We start from the raw sequence: 22,185 nt of genomic DNA on the forward strand, positions 1-22,185 counted from the left end.
ACATATAATACGTGGCCAAAAGTATGTGGACACCAGACATTTACATTTGGGCATTTGGCAGACGCTCTTATCCAGAGCGACCTACATTTTTATCTCATTACACATCTGAGCAGTTGAGGGTTAAGGGCCTTGCTCAAGACACAATTACACCTATTCCACTATAATGCATAAATCACATTCACACAGGTTTATGTACTAGCTTTTACACTAGAACACTTTGATAATTTTCAAAACAACATTCAACACCACAGTTGTGGTACAATAACTTTATTTCACACTGCATTTCTGTATTTAAACATATGCCAGGTAAAAGGACATACAAATGGAAATTTAGGTAAGCAAACCCCCTTATAGACCTACCACATTTAAAAACAGTGCCAAACATGTAAAATACTTTAAATGGTTAAATTCCCAATTTAAAGGTTTCATCACTAAAACATTAGCAAATAACCTGTAAACTTAAGTAACTTTCGAATATAGCAATTGGTAACAAAACTACTAAGTTAAACAAAATACTAACTTTTAATTACCAGCAATCTCTAAAAAGTATTGCCACTTTATTGCAAAATATATTATATAAGTATACTTATATATATAAATATACTTTTTAATGCCCCCCCCCCTTTTTTTTTCTCTAAGTAAAAAGAAACCAGATTGGCTAGCAGAGTTTTTCTAAAGTTTCTGATTTTATCTATTTATTTTTTCTGATGTAATTAATAGTCCAAAGCATTTACTTCCAAATAAAAAAAATACTCCTGTACACTTCTGTGTCTGTGAAGATATGTAGATCTTAAGCATCACCTTTATTGCTTTGTATATGCAGTATTTTGCAACAAATTGTGGAGAGCCCTATAGTCAGGGTGCAGTAGTCAGCTGTTCACATACTTTTGGTTGTATAGTGTTTAAAGTGGTTGAGCAAAACCTTGCTTAAAAGGACCAGGGAGTGGCAGCTTCCTGATTACCATATGTTATAAAATGGTTTCACAAAACACACAACTGTTGTTACATCTATCAAAACTATAGTTTCTTGCAAAAGTATTTTTTTATACCCCTTGAACTTTTCCACATTTTGTCACGTTAAAACCAAGAATATGATTATATTTTATTGAGATTTTATGTGATAGACCAACACAAAGTGGGACTTTTGCAATTGTGAACTGGAAGCAAAATAATAAAAACAGTTTAAGATTTTGGAGGTTTGTTAGAGAACATTAGTAAACAAACAGCATCATGAAGCCCGAGTAACACATCAGACAGGTCAGGGATAAAGTTAGGCATTAAAAAATATTTCAAGCACTGTTCAGTTCATCATCTGAAAATGGAAAGAGTATGGCACAACTGCAAACCTATCAAGACATGGCTATCCACCTAAACTGACAGGCCGGGCAAGAAGAATCAGAGAAGCAGCCAAGAGGCCCATGGTAACTTTGGAGTACTGTAGCTCCCCAGCTCAGGTTGGAGAAAATGTCCACATGATAACTATTAGTTGTGCACTCCACAAATATGGCATTTATGGAAGAATGGCAAAAAGAAAGCCATAAAAAGTCCCATTTGCAGTTTGTAACAAGTCACTAGGACAGTCAGGCACAAAAACAGTTTTTTTCCCCAGGCAATCTCCCTCATGAACAATTAAACATCAACTGTCAATAATATATGTGCAATATTGTGTACAGTATCACAGTGCAATATACTGTATAATACCACAGATTTCAGATATTTATATAACTTATTTAAAAAGTATCTCACACCCTACTCCATTTGATGTCAAATGTGTTTTTTTTTTTTTTTTTTTTTTTTTTGTCGTGCTGTTTTTTGTCTTGTCATTTGTTTTCTGTTCTGGAAGCTCTGTCACTAAAACAAATTCCTTTTACGTGTAAGCGTACTTGGCAATAAAACTCTTTCTGATTCTGATTCTGATTCTGTCATGTGGGGGATAAACGTGGAACAAGGTGCTCTGATCAGATGTAACATATTGGTCTAAACGCAACTAATACAAGGTAATTCAAAAGGAATGAACAGATTTCATGACCAATTGCTTCAGTTCTTAAGCATCGTTATGGAATGAGTTAGTGACCAGTTGAAAAAGGAGTTATCTAAGTTTTGAATGGCTGCCACAGGGGGTGATTACAGGACAAACCTATCTCTATATATCTCAGAAGGGGGCCAATGACCTTGCTCTTTGTGCTTGGTCTGTGAGATCTCCAGACCACACCGTATGTGATTTTTACTTGTGAGGATATGTAAAAGATCATGTTTATGTTACAACGCTACCCAATAACCTCGATGACCTTGATATTTCAGCTTTTTCTTTTTTTTTAAATCTGTAAAAATGTCAACAATTTTGTGTTTTTCTGTCAATATGGGGTGCTGTGTATTCAGTAATAAGGGGAAAAAATAACTTAAATGATTTTAGCAAATATAATGATGATTTAAATGATTTTACTGCAATATAACAGTAAAAAAATTAAGGAGGTCTGAATACTTTCTGTACCCACTGTGTGTGTGTGTGTGTGTGTGTGTGTGTAATATATGCTTCTTTGTGTTAGTCTATCACATGCACAATATGATGGTTGAAAGAGGTGTTGGTGTAGTTTTAACATGGTGATAGCTGCAAGCTAAATAAGACAAAACTGTGAACACCACAGTGTACTTCCCTTTTCAGGAACTTTGAAAAACTACACTGATCAGCAGATCATGGCAGTGGGCTATAATGAACTGCTTGGTTTTGAACTGCTTGGTTAAAATAAAATCGTTAACTGACCAAATATAACAAAAGCAGCTTTACTGTTATTATTTGCTAAGCCTAGTTTGGGAAAAATACATAAAATTATACTTGTGCTCTCTAAATTGTACTCTCAGTCTTTGTGTTTGAAAAAAAAAAGCCATATACAGTATATCACACAAAGAGAGGACAGATACAATAGCAAAGTCATTGTGATATATAACTGTAAACCATATTGTCTAAATATTTTTAGGCATGAATAATATTCATGTAGCAATGAAGAATAATTTTCTAGTTGGCTAGTTGTCTTACAACTGCTAGCTAGATATCCTGCTTTAAATATGAAATAAAAGAACAGGGTGGCACGGTGGTGTAGTGGTTAGCACTATCGCCTTGCACCTCCAGGGTTTGGTTTCGAATCCCAGCTAGGGTTGATTCCCGTCTCTGAGTGCATGGAGTTTGCATGTTCTCCCCGTGCTTGGTGGGTTTCCTCCGGGTACTCCTCCCACAGTCCAAAGACTGCAGCCATAGCCTCAGCTGCTTGCGGATTAGGCCAGTTGGTGTTTTCAAATTGCCCATAGTGTGTGAATGAGTGTGTGTGTGTGTGTGCCCTGTGATGGATTGTACCCTGCCTCATGCCCCTGAATACAGGATAAAGCGGTATAGACGATGAGTTAGTGAGTGAGTAAAAGAACAGGCACTGGGGTGGTCCCCAGCCGTTGACTGTGTGCCTAAGTGCATTATTTTAATATAATAGCATGGTTTGGGGTGTGTTACTTCACTTAAACCACAGTTTTTTTATGAAGATTTTTTTTAAATTAATGAATTATTCAACATGCTCTTTTACAACACAGCTTGTGTTTGAACCATGTTACCATAATGCAGACAAATAAAACAAAGTATTATGTTTACAAGGACATTTTGTAGGCATCAAATTAAATGTGGATTCGATATTGTTCCTAAAACTACCTGCTTCTTCTGCTTCAGTGTAATAAGGGGTCTCCAGTGGATAATTGCAGTCGCGGTACCTGTTCTAAAATTGGATTTTGCCCCAAGCTTGATGCTCTGGTATTAAATAATACATTGAATCAGCAATCAAACCAGCCTTTCTGGGACCAAGGGCTTTTTCACCAAACATTTAAAGTGACTAAAATATCTTTTTCTCCTTTCTGATGTTAAATGTAAACATTAACTTAAGCTTTTGAAATGTGCGTGCATAATTTTCTGCATTGCACAGATGCCATGTGATTGGATGATTGGATAACTGAATGGCTGAGTAGCTGTATACTATATCTCCTTTTTGTCATTGTGTCAATACAGTATTGTATACTGCCTGGCCAAAAAAAAAAACTATCCCTCCAAGATTTCATTCTGTCACCTTTAGCATAGATTACAGCACACAAAGTGGTGGGCAGTTCAAGTGTGAAAATGATTCCTCATGCTCACTGAAACACAATTTAAGAACTAGATGGCACTTATGTGCCAGCAGGGACGAAAACTGAATAGAAGTGATCACCTGGCCATTCAGTACATTCAGGTTATCAGCTGACTTCATTCTATTGCCACATAACGTTGCTGAGCCTAAAGATGACCATTTTTAACTGGACACTACATGGCGTAACTAGAAAATACATTAGCACGCCCCAAAGTCAAACCAGATATTAAGCAATTACAGTACCATTAAAGTGAGTTTAAAGGCAAGTTCACTCACTCACCATATATCCCACTTTATTATACATACAATAAACACTGATTAAAATGATGATTTAATTTTTTTTTTGTTTGTTTTGTTTTGTTTTACTTTTCTACAGTTATAACAGAGGATTAAGTATGAAACTGTGGTTGTGAGGAGTGGATCAGCACTTTCGATGACTGGAGTTTTCTTGATTACTTGTTTTCTTGCCATGTGCCAAAAGTAATATCATCACGTCATGATCATGACTGTGCATTTGTGGGCTATCAAAGGACATTCCACTTGTCATCTGGCCATTTCTGCCAACCTACGTCACTCAGGTGATAATGGTTGTTCTCTCTTTGTTCATTTATTCATCTTTAATAACCACTTGCGTTAAATATAAATCTTACCTTGGCAACACGGTCAGTGTGCTATATTTAAACATCTATGTTCTCCACATGCATGGTGGGATTCCTCAAAGTACTCCAGTTTCCACCCACAAACCCAAGACATGCAATGTATTATTTAAAATTCCCCAGAGGAGGTTTGTTGGAGGCGCACTTATCACAGAACAGATTGAACAACGGAAATATGAAACCACAACACGGTGTGAAACACAATTAAACGGTTTGAAACCACAGCGTGCACAGCGACCCTAATATGTCCGAGACTAACCTCATTCAAGTTGTGTGTCAGGTGAAAAAAATACACTATGGTTAAGGATGACAGTTTGCTAAGTATACCCCATAGCATATCGGTTTGAAAAACCTTGTTCTTTTTTTTTTTCCAGCTCTGCTTAGTGCTTTGGGAAGGATATGATGGCTTTATATACAGATATCATTCTCTAAAGCAGACATGTTTAAACTTTTTTATAGCTCCAAATAAAAAAAGGTGTCCAGTTCATATCTTTCTACAGTCCATAGGTACCAACATCATAGAATATATATATATATATATATATATATATATATATATATATATATATATATATATATATATATATATATATATATATATCAGTTTTATTAAGTAAAGCTCTAGTTAGTGTTACCTGGGTCAAATTTTGCAATTAATTTAGCTAAGAACTCTTATGAGCTACAACACTACAGCTTAGCAATATCACATGTATCCCAATTACATTATTATGGAAATTTTACTAATAGAAAACCAAGCTTTAAGTGTCCACAAAAGTGTATTTTTATATTAGATTTTTTTTTTTTTTTACTAGAAAAACTTGTATTGACTTTCTGTCATAGGCTATTTTGACAAGTGTATTATTATGGTTTGTTGTCTTAAATCTTAGAGTGTTAACATTTGTGATCATATGTTTGAAAAATGGATATTTTCAAAGGCTAGTCTGTGTTTGGATCACCTTCATGTCAGTCATTTTATCGACAATGCCCCTTTACTCTGCCCCACCTCAGTCTCAAACCAGCTATCAGTCATATTGTGACATGCTACAGTAATTCTGGTTGAGTCACCAGGTTGTGGAAGAGCATTTTGTGAGAATGGAGCAACCTCAAGAAATACAATTTTATTCATATCGCATACAAATGCATTCATATCCCGTTCAAATATTAACTTGTATGCGATTGTAGTGATTTAATTTTGCACATTTTATATCCTCATGCTAAATTTCTTTTTGTTAATAACTTTTTAATTGAAAATTAAACAAAAACAAACAAAACCAATGCTTCAAGAGTTGGGGAAAAAAATACAGGGGGAGGGACACTCCTCATGCAAAATTTCCAGAGCAAAAACCAATTAATCAGTTAAAGCATATTAAGCATTTATCATTTTCCTATGTCTCCCAAATGATTTTAGCTCATTAGCAGCTTGGCTTATATGATCTGTGCTTCTGGTGTGTGAGAGACCACACAGGTTTAGCCTTTATAACCATTAAATAAGAGCCACAATCAGGCCTTCTTTCAGAACATTGTGTAAATTAGCAACAATATTGTGATACTATAATTAATATTGGATAATTATAGTTGTGTTTCTTTAAAATAAATCATAAAAAGATACATGATTATCATGCAGTCTTGCAGCGGCACCATTTGTTGTGTCACCACTAGATGGGTTCATTGTCACACTTTAGTAGCCAGTGTATCGCTATAGCAACAATATTGCACAACAACAATGTCTAGTGGATTGCAAACTGAGGATATATATATGAACTTTCTCAGAAATCTCTAGAGGTATGTTCCTTTTTCTTCTCTCAGTATTGGTTACAGTCTTTTACACGTTTTGTGAAAGATCTATGGAATTTCAGGTAATGTAAAATAGAATTAATGTTTAATTAAATTCAGTCCTCTTTTGCAGAATGACAACATCCTCCATATACCAGCTCTCTGATAGTCAAAGTGTTATTCCTGTGCTGCTTGGGAGGGACAGGAATGTCACCTATATACTGGACACATCCGAGGCTATGGCTGCAATTCTGGGGACAGTGAAAAACCTAATTATTCAAAGTCTGCTTACCAAGGCGTCTCTCAGAAACTCCCTGTTTAACATCATAACCTTTTCATATAAGGTGTTGTGTCTTGTTCTAGTCTCAGTCTCTCTCTCTCTCTACGTATTTTCAGTACTTAAGATTTTACACTAGTTGTACAGTAGGTCCCTAAATGTAATTGCAATGAATATGACTTGTATCATAAGTTTTTTGACAAACGTGAGGAGTCATGTCAGCTTTGCTATCATTAAAGCAAAACCAAGTGTTAAATTTTTTTTTAATGTTTAAATTTCATGTACATTTTTTAGACTTACTGAAGTCAATAATATACCTTAATATATTGAATATTGTTGTATTTAATTGTATAATGATGACAAATATGCACATTATCTCTATTTGCAGGCAATATGATTAAAATACTTTCCCTTTTATACAAAGCAGTACCCACATCTTCTAACCAAACCTATATGTATCTCCCTAGATAACGTCATTGTCTGAGCACATGATTCCTTGTGCACCCGATACGGTATACCAGGCCCTGAGCTGGATCCATACACTCAGCACAAGTCCTGGAAATGATCTACTTACGGCGCTCATTACAGCATTTTCTGATCCAGCCTGTCAATCTGTCCAACTGGTGACAAACAGCATCCCAGGAAACCCAGAGAATTGCCTGAATGCTTTATCTGCCTTTATCGCATGCCCTGTGCATACATTTTTTATTTCAGAAAAGCAGGCTTTGGAAATAGACACTTTGAATTTCCTTAAATGCTTGAATACTGCGACTAAAGGGAGTTGTTACAGGCTGTCTCTAAACATTAATGACGCAGCTGAGCAAGTGAAACCGTCGGTCAGTGACCTAGAACAATGAAAAAGCATCACTCATTGTGTGTTGTATAGATTTATAGTATGGCTTTGACTATTGTGTCATCTATTTTTCAAATGACTGGTTTATTATGGTGGAATAAATATATAAATCCTTGTATGGCTCTACAGCCATGGTTCCCAACCTGTTTTATGGGGCACGGAGGGGGTAACTTTTCTTAGATACAAGCCCCCTGCTTCAATGAAAAAGGTTGGGAACTACTGCTCTAAAGAATCTAAGTCTAATGATGAACTTAAAATATTACTTAATACAACAACATATAATCATTGCCATGGTGAGGGTTTTTTATGAGATTTATGAAAGGACTTCACATTATCATCTCTCTGTTAAAAGCCAGGAATTCTAGGACTGAGCAATTTGTGTTTTCTTATTTCTTTGCAACAATGAAAGCAATTTTCTTTTTAACTTCGAGTAAGAGGGAGGGAAGGAATTATCACTTTTATTATGACTACTCAATAGTGTTAATATTGCTGGAAATCATCACTCCATCCCATCAAAGCAAATTTTCTTCTAATAAGACACTCTAGTCAAGTTTTATTTGTTACACATTTCAGTGTCTTAGAACAAATTGAAGCTATCCTAAATGCTGTGCAAAATTAATAGTAATATGTTTTTATTCATAACAGATAGCCTTGTTGCACTCCTCAGAACACCAGATTCAACATTTGTCATGCTCAGAAGACAGATGTCAGCTCTTATACTACAAACCATTTTGTTCCCTCTCCATCTCACCGTACTGGTATTCTATCTATAGTTATAGTCCAGAAACTTAGGGGGTAAGGGATTCCAAGAGGTATTAGCACCAGATGATTAAAAAAAAAATAATAATTATGTTTTCAGGTGTCCAACGAGGAATCCCTTTAGTGTGGCACCATGTGTTATAAGGAAAGTAATAAAAGGGACAGAGTACTTTCCAGGTTGCCATGTGTTAGCAAGAAGAGAGTCAGATGGATTCTACTACTTGGGGACTATTGTACATGTGTTACAGGTAAAATTAAAGTTCTACATATTCTGTAATTAACTTAAAATCTCTTTACCTGCCATGTGTGATAACATAAGTTTTGTTTACCCTAGGACAGGCCAGGACACTTTGTGGTAAAATTTAATGAATGTTTGCCCAAAGCTGACACCAAGATGGAAATAGTTTCACCTCAGTTAACATGCCAACCTGACATGGTGAATGTAACTCAGGCACATGGGCACAGTATAGTATCTGGAGACACTGTATTAGCTCCATGGGAACCTCAGATAAGCAGATATGGTCCTGGCAGAGTTGTATCAGGCATCGAACTACGAGATCCACTGACAGGTAAGGCCAGGTTTTGCTTAGGTCCAATTGAGGTGTTTTAATTAAACTACTTACATCATTTTCCCCAGTGGGATACATTTTTTTGTTATTGTTTTATTTTTATTGTTTTATTTTTTTTTTAGTTGGAGGGGGAGATGGACTTGTGGTGCTGTTTTGGAATGGAATCAGACTGCATGTTCCAAAAAACCTGGCTGTATGGATTCCTGCTTCTCACCATGAGCGAATAATCAGGGAACTCCAAACAAATGTGTTCAGATCAGGCTGCTTATGCTATAGCCACTGTACTCATGTTAACTGGTCTCCAGTTTGCTGCATCAATCACTGTTTTTCAAAAACTTCCTCAGTGTGCCTTTGCCCGATCAGTAGCTGTCCCATCTCTAATCATAGCCTTTTTATTGACAATCAACTAAAGGAGCAGAACATTAAAGCTGACCTAACAAATGAGCCAACAGCTTCTCAGGAGATGAAGACTGATTTATCTTTTTTAGACTCAAGCGAAGATGAGGAAGAAGTTGCAAACGTGAAGGTAAATGCTACACCATTAGAACTGGTAAGCCGATCAGTGAACACAGAGATATCATACATGAAAAAGGCACATGCTGAAACACAGTGTAGACCGGCCTGGAGATATTGGAGACGAGGATCCCCAGAGCCACATCACAAAAAACCAGGTAACTGCCTCACTAATCACAGGCCATCTGTGGTTTCAGTGGAACCAAAGATTCCAAAGTATTTTAGAACAACACATCTACATGCTAGGGCTATTATCTTTAAATGGTAGAACATTTAAATGTTGTCTGTATGAAAATATATATTACATTTTAAAATTATTATTTTCTTTTTAATTATGTTGTTTTATAGGACAGACAGTTAAACCTCCAAACCCAGGTGACACTTATTTTGCAATAAATAGTGATTCTGGATATTCCTTATCCAGTTCTGCATCCACAAATCACCGTTCACTGTTTGAAATGATTCCACATTCAGTAAGAAGAGGTATAACAGTGAAAGAGGTATTTGGCTGGACTGTACAAAAACCTCTTTCTGAAGCATCATCTCCAGTGGCTTCTGCATTAAAGAAAATTTGAGCTGAAACAAGATAATAAATCTATTTAAATGGCTCAATAGGCCTGGAAAATTATTAAAATATTTTATATGAAATTTGCTTAAACTGCATATGATTTAGTGGAGATGTAACTACTGATTATGTTTTTTGAAAATTCTTTAAATTATAAACTAATAATGTTATAATCATTATAAAAAATTTTTTTTTTATGATTTTGAATGACAAAAATGACTAACGTAAAGGATAATTGTTCCAAACCATGTGCTAAACTTCATGTTTTAGTAAGCAATGCTTATCTATGCTAGATAGTGAGATAGTACAAGCTGACTTACTCTATTTTAAATCCTCAGCAGAGCTATTTAGTCCAGTTGCATTATGTAACACCCACAAATCTCCATAAATGGTAGAGCTAAGTGGAGTGAAAGGTATTCTAAGTGATTTGTGAATATGTTGTAACATTTTATGGTTAACATGTAAGTACTTCATAGGATATTCCAAGGCATGTAACATTACAGCCATCAAGAACCATCAAGAATTTAAAATTGACACACACTTTCAAATAGTTTGGGAAATTCACAATTCTGGAATTTTTATGAATAAATGAATTATGTGTTGATCATTTTAATTGTTTTGCATTTTAATGTTTTTTTTAATTATAAATATACTTATTTTCTAGCTTATAAAGCAATAACCCGCAGCAAAACATTCTAAAAAATAAATGTCTTTATTTTGGTATCAAAAGTTAACACAATAAAGGCAAAAGTTGTATTGCACACAATTACAATCAGATTATAACTATTAAAATTCAGCACTGCTGAAAATACCCTGAGTGGTACATGTGCACCTTACCTTAAGGCACATTTTCCTTAATGATAAAAGCACCAAATAGCTTAAACATAATTGTTAATATTTCATTTTTAGTTTCAGTGCAATTAAATGAGACTATGCTTTAGCGGGCATGATTCACTGTATTCGAAAAAAATCTTGTTAATCTTTGAGGATAGTATCTTAAGATTAGAGGTTGAATGCGAGTCTCATGCTCTCCCCTGCATTGATGTGCACCACTCTGGTCTGTAGGCCAGCATCCTGCATTGCTGCTGTGATGGCATAAGTGCCCGGAGACACTTCAATTAGGAAATCCTCTGGCTCAGACAAACCCTTCAATAAAATTGAAACAGGGCACTCATAAATATTATTCCAGTACGCTTCTTCAATTCTGAATGTTAGTCAAATTATTATACATTGTATATATATATATATATATATATATATATATATATATATATATATATATATATCATATATATGAAAATATGTATAAAAAAAACAAAGGAGTATGAAGACCTATTTCATTAATTATATATATATATAATTAATGAAATTAATAATATAATTAATGAAATAGGTCTTCATACTCCTTTGTTTTTTTATACATATTTTCACTTTACATTTCTACACAATGTCTTTATTTTGCATGATTAAAAAGTATATATTCAAAAGCACAAACATTTTTATAAACAAAATAATAAAAGGTTATTCAGACAGTAAAAAAAAAAAAAAAATCACTGTTTCAGAAGACCCAAATTTAATGGCCTGCACAATGCAAAGCAAATATTAGGATTACTAAAATTGTGTTAAGAACTGGACAATGCATTATTAAAACCTGAAAGGATAGGATATTTAAATGACTGTGATGAGAAATCACTTAAATGCTTGTTGAAGCTGTATCATTTAGTGAAACTAAAAGCATTTACACGCACAATGCCCCGAGAACCCATACAATTGTCACTACACAGCTGTGTGGCCATAAAAACATCAATTGTTTGTGAGACTACTGTATTTCTATGGAGCATAAAGTCTTTGGAGCAATGGAAAAAGTTTGTAACAATCAGCTTTGTCATGAAAACTTATTTACACTAATAACAGGGTCTAGAATCTAACTTTTGGTCTGGTGTTGGCCTAGCATAACAAAAAAAGACAAACAACGATGGTTTACCAAAAACCTAAAGTGTACTAAGTGACAAAAACTAACCAAAACTGTGCACCAAAAAAAAAACATAATACAGTATATGCATATAATATATGAGAGAGCCAGTGTGGTGGAATGTGAGGGATGGAACATGTGATAGTCTACTACTGAGAGGCAGTGGAAGCCTTGGTGTGGGAGCCCTCTAGTGACGGGTGGGAGTTTGATACGACTAAATTAGGAAGAAAATCAGGGAAAAAATTAGGGAGAAAATCAGGGGAAAAAAGTGCTGCAGGACAAACTGAAAGCAGCAGCAACTACAATTACTGTAAACAGAAAAAAAAGCGCAACAAATATTCACCTAAATAATTTATAACACTAAACCACACACAAACTCTTTAGCTAAAAAAGAAGCACTGAGATGCGTGTCTAAAATCAGCTGGACAAATAAGACCTCTTTTCAAATATTCAAAAATACAGTGGTCGCCAAAAGTATTAATACCCAGATGATTTAGCCAATTAGTTCCGGCTGAAGAGTTGTGCTTATTAACTCAAATCTAGTCAAAAACTGTCCGACATAGTGTTCAGCACCTTGAGCCATGACCTGGGTCATCTCTAGTCCTAAACCTCAAACAAACCTGTTGGACAATGGTGAAGAAGGCAATAGCAGGCAAAAAAATGCTTGCTGTACTATACATGACCTTCAGGAAGCAAGCTGGAGTGGATTGAGAGAGTGACACCAAAATACTGCAGATGTATTTTTGACTCTATGCCCAGCCGGATCAAGCTGGCTTTGTGGTAAAACCCGCATATTGATTACTGTAAAATAGCAAATTATACTTAATATTTTGACTGTCATTACTTTAAAATATTGTCATTAAAAGACAGAATTTCACTTTCGTCTCAATACTTTTAGCCACTATTGTAGAACTAGCTGTAACTAGCTTTCGGTGGGAACAACTTTCTAATCTTGGTAATAGTGGTTCCTGAATACACCCCCCTTGATTGATAATGTTTGGTATGCTTATGAATATATACCTTTAGAAGGATAAAGACATAAACCTTGTGTTTATATTTGAAGTGGACCGGAAGCATGTTAAATAACAAGACTGTCTGGATATTTAATTTCCTCATTGTATGTGGGCACTACTTACAGTATAATGAGCTCCTTTGGATGTTAAAGTAGTATTTTCTATTTGCCGAGAAGTCTGTCGAAGGTCATAAGCATGAAAACGACATACATGGGTTCGCTCTTGTCCTTGAAGCTCTGCTGCACTTGCAGACCTGTAAAACTTCTGTTAAGAAAACAAACACTAGACATGAATAATTCTATCCTTAGACTACATTTTACTTCAATTATATTTTTAGCTTAATTAGTATGGATGTATTTAATTAATATTATTTTCTTTTTATCAAGCCTGACATAACTATTTGCCAGGATGGTTTTGTGTGAGATGAAATGTAAATAAAGAGAGGGAAAAACATTGCATCAGACTGTACCTTGCATTGATTGCTAGTTTCAGACATGCACTCCACTATTTTTGCAAAAGCTTTATCCAGTGTCATATGGGTGGCAGAGTGTTCCAGAATCTTTCAATAAACAAAAAATACATTTTATTATTGTAAATACAGGGGGTACACAGGAGTTTTCATGCCTTTATAATGTTTTTAACATTGACTTTTGCGCTGACTTTTCTGTGAGATCAAACCTGGCGGGCTAGCCTTTTGTCCCGGTGGGCATTGGGGAGCCTAGGGTGCATATAATACAAACCAGCAAACCAGTTTACAATTAAACAAGTTGTAATCTGTGAAAAATACCATGATGAAAACAGTTATCGTCAATGGACAGCAAGAAACCAGGAGTCTTCAATCACAGGTTTTTCATTCTGCTAGACAGGAGATGTATTAAATAGCCAAGATGACAGACTGACATTAACTTGTGGTCTAAGGACTGACTGTTTATTGGTTGGAATGAAACCCTGGAGCAACACTGGCCTTCTGCAGATATGTACAGTGGTGTGAAAAACTATTTGCCCCCTTCCTGATTTCTTATTCTTTTGCATGTTTGTCACACTTAAATGTTTCTGATCATCAAACACATTTAACTATTAGTCAAAGATAACACAAGTAAACACAAAATGCAGTTTTTAAATGATGGTTTTTATTATTTAGGGAGAAAAAAAATCCAAACTTACATGGTCCTGTGTGAAAAAGTAATTGCCCCCTGAACCTAATAACTGATTGGGCCACCCTTAGCAGCAATAACTGCAATCAAGTGTTTGCGATAACTTGCAACGAGTCTTTTACAGAGCTCTGGAGGAATTTTGGCCCACTCATCTTTGCAGAATTGTTGTAATTCAGCTTTATTTGAGAGTTTTCTAGCATGAACCGCCTTTTTAAGGTCATGCCACAACATCTCAATAGGATTCAGGTCAGGACTTTGACTGGGCCACTCCAAAGTCTTCATTTTGTTTTTCTTCAGCCATTCAGAGGTGGATTTGCTGGTGTGTTTTGGGTCATTGTCCTGCTGCAGCACCCAAGATCGCTTCAGCTTGAGTTGACGAACAGATGGCCGGACATTCTCCTTCAGGATTTTTTGGTAGACAGTAGAATTCATGGTTCCATCTATCACAGCAAGCCATCCAGGTCCTGAAGCAGCAAAACAACCCCAGACCATCACACTACCACCCCCATATTTTACTGTTGGTATGGTGTTCTTTTTCTGAAATGCTGTGTTACTTTTACGCCAGATGTAACGGGACACGCACCTTCCAAAAAGTTAAACTTTTGTCTCGTCGGTCCACAAGGTATTTTCCCAAAAGTCTTGGCAATCATTGAGATGTTTTTTAGCAAAATTGAGACGAGCCTTGATGTTCTTTTTGCTTAAGTGGTTTGCGCCTTGGAAATCTGCCATGCAGGCCGTTTTTGCCCAGTCTCTTTCTTTTGGTGGAGTCGTGAACACTGACCTTAATTGAGGCGAGTGAGGCCTGCAGTTCTTTAGTTGTTGTCCTGGGGTCTTTTGTGGCCTCTCGGATGAGTTGTCTCTGCGCTCTTGGGGTAATTTTGGTCGGCTGGCCACTCCTGCGAAGGTTCACCACTGTTCCATGTTTTTGCCATTTGTGGATGATGGCTCTCACTGTGGTCCGCTGGAGTCCCAAGGCTTTGGAAATGGCTTTATAACCTTTACCAGCCTGATAGATCTCAATTACTTTTGTTCTCATTTTTTTCTGAATTTCTTTGGATCTTGGCATAATGTCTAGCTTTTGAGGTGCTTTTGGTCTACTTCTCTGTGTCAGGTAGCTCCTATTTAAGTGATTTTTTGATTGAAACAGGTGTGGCAGTAATCAGGCCTGGGGGTGACTACAGAAATTGAACTTTTAACTGTGATAAACCACAGTTAAGTTATTTTTTAACAAGGGGGGGCAATTACTTTTTCACACAGGGCCATGTAGATTTGGAGGTTTTTTTCTCCCTTAATAACATAATCTTCATTTAAAAACTGCATTTTGTGTTCAATTATGTTATCTTTGACTAATAGTTAACGGTTTTTGATGAGCAGAAACATTTAAGTGTGACAAACATGCAAAAGAATAAGAAATCAGGAAGGGGGCAAATAGTTTTTCACACCACTGTATGTACACACTGCTGGAATAAACCAAATAAATATTGGTTCTGGGTGGAACAATAGAGCAGCAGGTAGCATTGCTCCAGGGTCCCTGGTTTGATGGAGAGTTTAGCTTGTTTTGGTGTTTATGCAGGATGGTTTCCTCCCACTATACAAATACATGCTGGTAGTTAGATTGTCTACATCAGAATTCTATAGGTGTGAATGTGTGTATTTGAATGGAGCCTGTCAGGCAACTGATTCATAATAAAACTGACCAGGATAAAGTGGTTACTAGAGGAAGGGAGCAAAGAAGGAAGGATAGGTAAGCCGTAGGTAGGTAGGTAGGTAGGTAAATAGGTAGATAGATTTTAGGTAACAGGCAGATTTGTAATAATAATAATAATAATTGTTATTATTTTTATTATTTGTGCAGCAACTAAAAATTATAAACGTGTAAATGGTGTATGGATTAAATTAAAAGTAGTCCAGTTTTAATAGACTATACCTCCGTGTGTTTCTCGGTGCCATGATGATCCCTGTGTGGTGTTCCTACACTCTTCCAGGTTTCCGAACGTCTTTTGGCTCTTTGCAGCACCTCAAGCCCGAGTTTAGACGAACGATCCAGTGAAGATTCTAGCCAACACCGACCTGCCATGATCGATCTCCGCCTGATCACTGGATGCGCGTGCATGAGAGAGTTACATTTATAAACACCACGCGCACAAACATAACTGCTGGATTACAACCGATCATTAAGAAGCCTACACCCAAATCAGTTTTACACGTAATAATGCGTGTACGGGAAATTACTGCAACACCATCAATTGTTTAGTACAAGGTTGTGTGTTGTTGGACGTAGCCGTGCAAAACATTCAGTCGAAAGCCTCAAATCTGCAGAACTTTTCCAAAATCGACCCGAGATCCATTATTTCCTATTCCCGCGAACACTTACCGCTTTCACGACATTGGTGACATCAATATTCACAGCAATATTATTAGTTCAGTGCTGCTGGGGAAAGAAGTTGCTATTAAATGAGACTTGCTGGGCGCGTAAATGAAAGTGAATGGTAAAATATTCCTTCCTTTGCCGGGTGTTGTCGGGAAGTGTAGTCTATTTGTCTCTTATTAAGGGGACGTGACATGACGTAATATACCGCTTGCAAAACCAATGTATATACATTAGAATGATTTTTCTGGATTTTTATCCGTCATTTTCAAGATGGGCAACATTTATCTACATCGTTTATTTTTGTACATCATCCATTTGTCAAAAAGCTAAACAGTATAGTTTGTTTTAGCCGAACAGGGCAACACAGTCGCCTAGTCATATAATTTGTCGCCCCCTGTTGGCGAATAGCCGCCAACTTCGCCAGAAGAAGACACGTACTGTATGAACACACCCAGGACTTAATGGATCTTAACAGAACCATTAAGAGGTTTACAAAACATTCCTTTTAGACGTTATGTATTCTCTGAAAGAACTTTGGTAGTTTTTCTTATTAGAAGCATATTAGTGAAAATAGTCATGAGAAACTGAGCCCAGCCGAAATTAAGCCATTGAAATAAATGTCAACGCATATAATTTACATTTATTTCTTTGGCTTCGGAATAGTCCTTCACCTGGTGATCAAATGTTTTTTTTTTTGTTTTTTTTTACTATGACTCCTAATGTCTGAGGTTAACATTTGACATGCAAAATCACAACATTAAGGATGACTGGCAATTAGGTAATTTGCAGATTCCTCGTGGTAGGTCATGTGTATTGGGTTGAGTTTTCAAAGAAGTGTAAAACATTTGCATAAAAATTTGTTTAATTGAAACTAATCATGCCTGACTCTTGTGCACTTAGATTTTTTTATGTTACATTTTCTAACAATTACTCAGTATGTTATTTTAGAATACTAAAAGATGTTTTAGTTCGCTTTAATAGAATTGGTGCTGTACCTTTTATAGACTGGTTTTTTATGTGGAAACATATTTTAGTATATTTAGATTAGGTAAAATGCTGGCTGGCTGGCAGTAAATAGTCGTCTTTTACCTGGGAGTATAATGTGGTATTATTTGTCCTGTAGTACTAAAATATAAATCGGAACTGAGGTTGTTGTTGTTGTGTTTTTATTATTATTATTAAGTATAAAAATTGCATTACTGGCATTAGGTAAATCATATCCCATAAGCAGTAGATTTGTTTGCAGAAATGTTTGTCGTATTCTCGTATTGTAGTGAAATGTAGTATTTAAAGCTGATTCACAATAAATCATACCCATATATTTTTGTCAATATGTCAATATTTTGTTTTTCAAAACAATTCATTGTCACTGTTTGTGTGTTCACCATTGGTTTTTTGTTAAAATATGTTACTGGAATTAAGGAAACAATTAATTTTGCATGTCTATTTTTATAATGCTCCAGAGCCCATCTCTATTTAAAATGGGAGTGTTGGGTAATTAGGGTAGGATTCAGGTTGGTATTTGCTGGGAAAGCTTGTTCAGTCATCCACTGCCAGCATTTCTGTCATGAAAACAGAAGGGGACACAGGGAGTACACAACAGTACACTGCACTATGAGGTTAGTACATTATATACTAGGATATATTTTTTGCTTGTATATTTTATAGGTGGCACAGGGGCTTAGCGCTAAACACTTTCACCCTACATGGTCAGGGTTCAATTCCTGCCTCGGTTCTATGTGCATGGAGTTTGCATGTTCTCTCCGTACTTTATGGGATTCCTGAGGGTACGTCCGACTTCCTCCCACAGTCCAAATACATTCAGATTAGGCAGATTAATGTCGCTCTTAAATTGCCCAAAGTGTGTGAATGAGCGTGTGAGTGTGTAGGTCTGAACCTGTCTGACTCATTCTGGTGCCGAACTGGACACCATGTTAACTAAGACATCATCTGTTATATTGTACTTCCAGCTGCCTAACACAGTATGCGTTATGACCCAAATGAGGATGAGTTTCTCTCAAGGGCTTTTTTTATTGCCATCTCAGGGATTTTTTTTGCCACTGCTGCTGTCGCCCTTGGCTTGCTCATCAGGGACAATCTGATCATTATGATCTATACACATTTTTACTTACTTCATCTCTTCAAACAGATAAAAAATAAAATATAAAAAAAATCTGAATTTTATTTTTTGAATTGGTAGTGTATTGTTAAATAGTAACTGAAACCTTAATTATATACCCCAAATGCTCATCATGAAATACACCAGATCAAATTAAAACAATAAAATGACCATATCTCTTTCTATAAAGTCCTTTAAAATCAATGTGTTATTTGTCTTAGAAAATTATTTCTTTTTTGGTGAAATTATAACTAGATATAGCAAAAGTGGGAATGATTCCCACTGCACCCATACAGATCTCTATTCTTATATTTGCCCTCCCAGTAAACGCATAAAGCACAGAAAGACCCTGTTCTTTGCATGGCTGTGCTCAGTGTGCTTTTTTGCCTCAGCCTTCCATTGTATACATTAATTTAAAAAAGGATTGACAGTAGTCATCTTTGTCTACACACTCTCTGATGTACTGTTTTTATCATGGTGGCCTGTCTGTTAGGCAAGTCTGTGTTCCACATAAAAGGGCAACTGAGCTTTTCAATTTAAAGAGAATTAAGCCTGTTTATAGATTTTTTTGTTGTTGCATTTTTTACACTAAAATCTGTCTAGGAATAGGTTTAATAATCTTATATTTGGTTTAGTTGCATTCTTATATTGGAGCAGTGGAGGCTCTGGATTGCTGATTAGAGAGTTGGTGGTTCAAGCTATGTCACCACAGGGTTTCCACTGTTGAGTCTTTGGGCAGCGGGCCTTATTCTGATATCCATATAAGTGTCACAAAGGTAAAGCATGGATATTCAGCTAAAATTTTATAGAGTGGACATCGAAAGGGTGGACTGAGATCATGAAGTATGGAAAATTTAATATTTGAACTGCAGTGTGCCCTCACTTGATAAAGATGAACTAACAAAAAATAATATATTAAGAAATTGCAGATAAATGCAATATATTAGAATGATTTCCTAGATTTAAGATATGTTCACATGTTAAGATATTACTTTTTGAAGTGTGGTCTGTACTTAGTTTGTCCATACAGTATCCATATATTAATTTTTATTTAGTATCCCCACAGTTGATCTGAAGCATGGCAGAGAGTATCTGAAGCATTTCAACAATTCCTATTAAACCAATGATTTCTAATGGAATTCTCTCTTTTGGTAAGATTATACCAGTGTAGCAAAAGTGAGTCATACATATGACATATACAGATACATATTTTGGCCAAATGGGAGGTGCTTGAGAATGTGTGTAGAATCTTTGGATGGCATTTGATTATGCAAACTTATTCAGTCATCCATTGCCGATAGTCAAATACCTTCCAGACAGATTACTTGCCCAAGATTGCTTGAACTGTATATAGGTAATAAAAAAACAGAAAAAAGATCAGAGCAACACTGGCTATTGGTAAAGGACAGAAAGACTATCATTTATGTCTCAAAATGAAGAAGCTCAGTGTGCTGCTTTGCCTCATCCTTCTATTGCATATAGTATAGGACTATCTTTGGCATCTCACACACCGTTGACACCCTCAGTTATTTGACTGCCCACTTCTTCTGACCAGTATGTGCTTGGAGCAACTATGTGGCTGTGGTACACCCTGTACTCTTCATTAGGCTGAGGAAGTGGGAGAATCCTGCTGCATGTTTTGCTATTACAGTGAAACCTCGGATTGTGAGTACCGCGGTTTGCGAGTGTTCCGCAAGACAAGCAAAGAACTTGAAAAACTTGAAAAACGAACAAGTCTTGTTTTACAGAGTATCATGTATCACGTATGCGCTACTTATTTTGACGCGGAGAGTCACGTGATCACAACTGAGCCAATGTTTTTTCTCTCTCTTGTGCTGCGGAATAGTGAGTAATTGTCTCCCCTGCTGGGTCTTAGTGCGCGTCACTTACTGGTATAATCAACATTCGTGCATGCGCATACTGCAACACTGTGACCACGCGTGTGTGCGTAAAACAAATTTTATTTTGTGTCTGTATGCGCGTGTGTACAGCGCGCATGATGAATAAAGCAAAAGCAAGTCTCAGAGAGGTTAAAAATCCATTTTCTCTCTCTGTATCAGCCTGCTCTTTATGTCTGTGTGCACGCGCCTCATTGGACACCGTGCCACACACACACACACACACACACACCCCTCCTACTTTCGCCTTTACAGACACTCAGACACCCCTTCTCTCTGCTCTACACAAAAACACTCTGTCACGATTCTTTGATGGGGTGAGCTGGACCGCAGAGTGAAGGCAAAGGGGCCAACAAGTGCTAAACACCTCTGGGAACTCCTTCAAGACTGTTGGAAAACTATTTCATCCTTCTATTTCAGGTGACTACCTCTTGAAGCTCATCGAGAGAATGCCAAGAGTGTGCAATGCAGTAATCAGAGCAAAGGATGGCTATTTTGAAGAAACTAGAATATAAAACATGTTTTCGTTATTTCACCTTTTTTTGTTAAGTACATAACTCCACATGTGTTCATTCATAGTTTTGATGCCTTCAGTGAGAATCTACCAATGTAAATGGTCATGAAAATAAAGAAAACACATTGAATGAGAGGGTGTGTCCAAACTCTTGGCCTGTACTGTATATAGTGAGTGAGAGTAAGTGAGTATTTGGCTTTTCGCTAATTAACCAAGACCTTGATGAAATTTCCAACAAACTTTCAGCCCCTTTTAAGAAAATTAGGTTTTTCCTTTTTTAGGTTTTATTATTTTTACTAGCATTGAATCTTAAATATATTTTAAGTATTTAAAATATATTTATGTATTATCAAGATAAATTAATTGTCAATTATCTTTTGTGCATTGAAATAGTTAATAATCTGAAGATCAAAAGATTTTTACTATGCCTCTTAATGTCTGAGGTTAAAATTTGACATGCAAAAATATTTTATAGCTGACTAACAATGATAAGCATATATTACATCCTGGGGGGTCATGCGGGTTAATGTCTTTGAAGAAGAAATGAAAAACAGAATCCTATAAAAACTGAATAATGGTTAGGTAATTTTGCTTAATGCTTTAATATCATATTATTTTGAAATTAATGCTTGATGCTGGGTTTGGCATAATCTAAGATACAAAAACTTGCTTTCATGTAAAGTATTTGGTGCCACTAATTTGTGCTGCTGCTTATTGTATTAATGTCTTAAGCCATATTTTTCCGGAAGATTTTTGTTTACATCTTTAACAGGTAAAATCCTTAATTTTATCATATCAATCAAATTACTACCATTACTCAGGCAAGTTTCTAACTAATTTCTTTGTATTGGTGCATTTGTGCTCTTAAATAACCCAAATTAAGCAAATATTTTAATTGCATTCCCTTTGCAACAGTTGTTTACTGTCTTCATAATGCTAAATTATAGTTACAAATGATATTTACATACAGCTCATTTGTATTTAAGAAAGGGAGGTGCTGGCAATGCACATAGAATCTCTAG

At 36.0% G+C, this 22,185-nt stretch overlaps 2 protein-coding genes across 3 annotated transcripts; one reads left to right on the forward strand and one right to left on the reverse strand.

Annotated features, from left to right (window-relative positions):
• The first annotated feature begins 6,515 nt into the window (after positions 1–6,515).
• On the forward strand, positions 6,516–10,229 carry c7h11orf16 (chromosome 7 C11orf16 homolog). Of its 2 annotated transcripts, none has more exons than XM_053501000.1 (8): positions 6,516–6,595; positions 6,720–6,930; positions 7,331–7,699; positions 8,362–8,474; positions 8,576–8,723; positions 8,810–9,044; positions 9,167–9,715; positions 9,906–10,229. In XM_053501000.1, the coding sequence occupies exons 2-8, from the start codon at positions 6,721–6,723 to the stop codon at positions 10,130–10,132; spliced, it is 1,851 nt and encodes a 616-aa protein (XP_053356975.1). In that variant the 5' UTR covers positions 6,516–6,595; position 6,720; the 3' UTR covers positions 10,133–10,229. The 2 variants fall into 2 exon arrangements, with proteins under 2 accessions (XP_053356975.1, XP_053356976.1); XM_053501001.1 differs by having other exon boundaries at positions 9,173–9,715.
• A 586-nt stretch (positions 10,230–10,815) lies between these two features.
• akip1 (A kinase (PRKA) interacting protein 1) lies at positions 10,816–16,756 on the reverse strand. The gene is made up of 5 exons (XM_053499993.1): positions 16,636–16,756; positions 16,189–16,358; positions 13,577–13,666; positions 13,231–13,371; positions 10,816–11,268 (listed from the first exon to the last, which is right to left on the reverse strand). The coding sequence occupies exons 2-5, from the start codon at positions 16,336–16,338 to the stop codon at positions 11,125–11,127; spliced, it is 525 nt and encodes a 174-aa protein (XP_053355968.1). The 5' UTR covers positions 16,339–16,358; positions 16,636–16,756; the 3' UTR covers positions 10,816–11,124.
• Positions 16,757–22,185: the final 5,429 nt, after the last annotated feature.

Source organism: Clarias gariepinus, chromosome 7 (genome assembly GCF_024256425.1).
Source record: "Clarias gariepinus isolate MV-2021 ecotype Netherlands chromosome 7, CGAR_prim_01v2, whole genome shotgun sequence".
NCBI lineage: Eukaryota > Metazoa > Chordata > Actinopteri > Siluriformes > Clariidae > Clarias > Clarias gariepinus.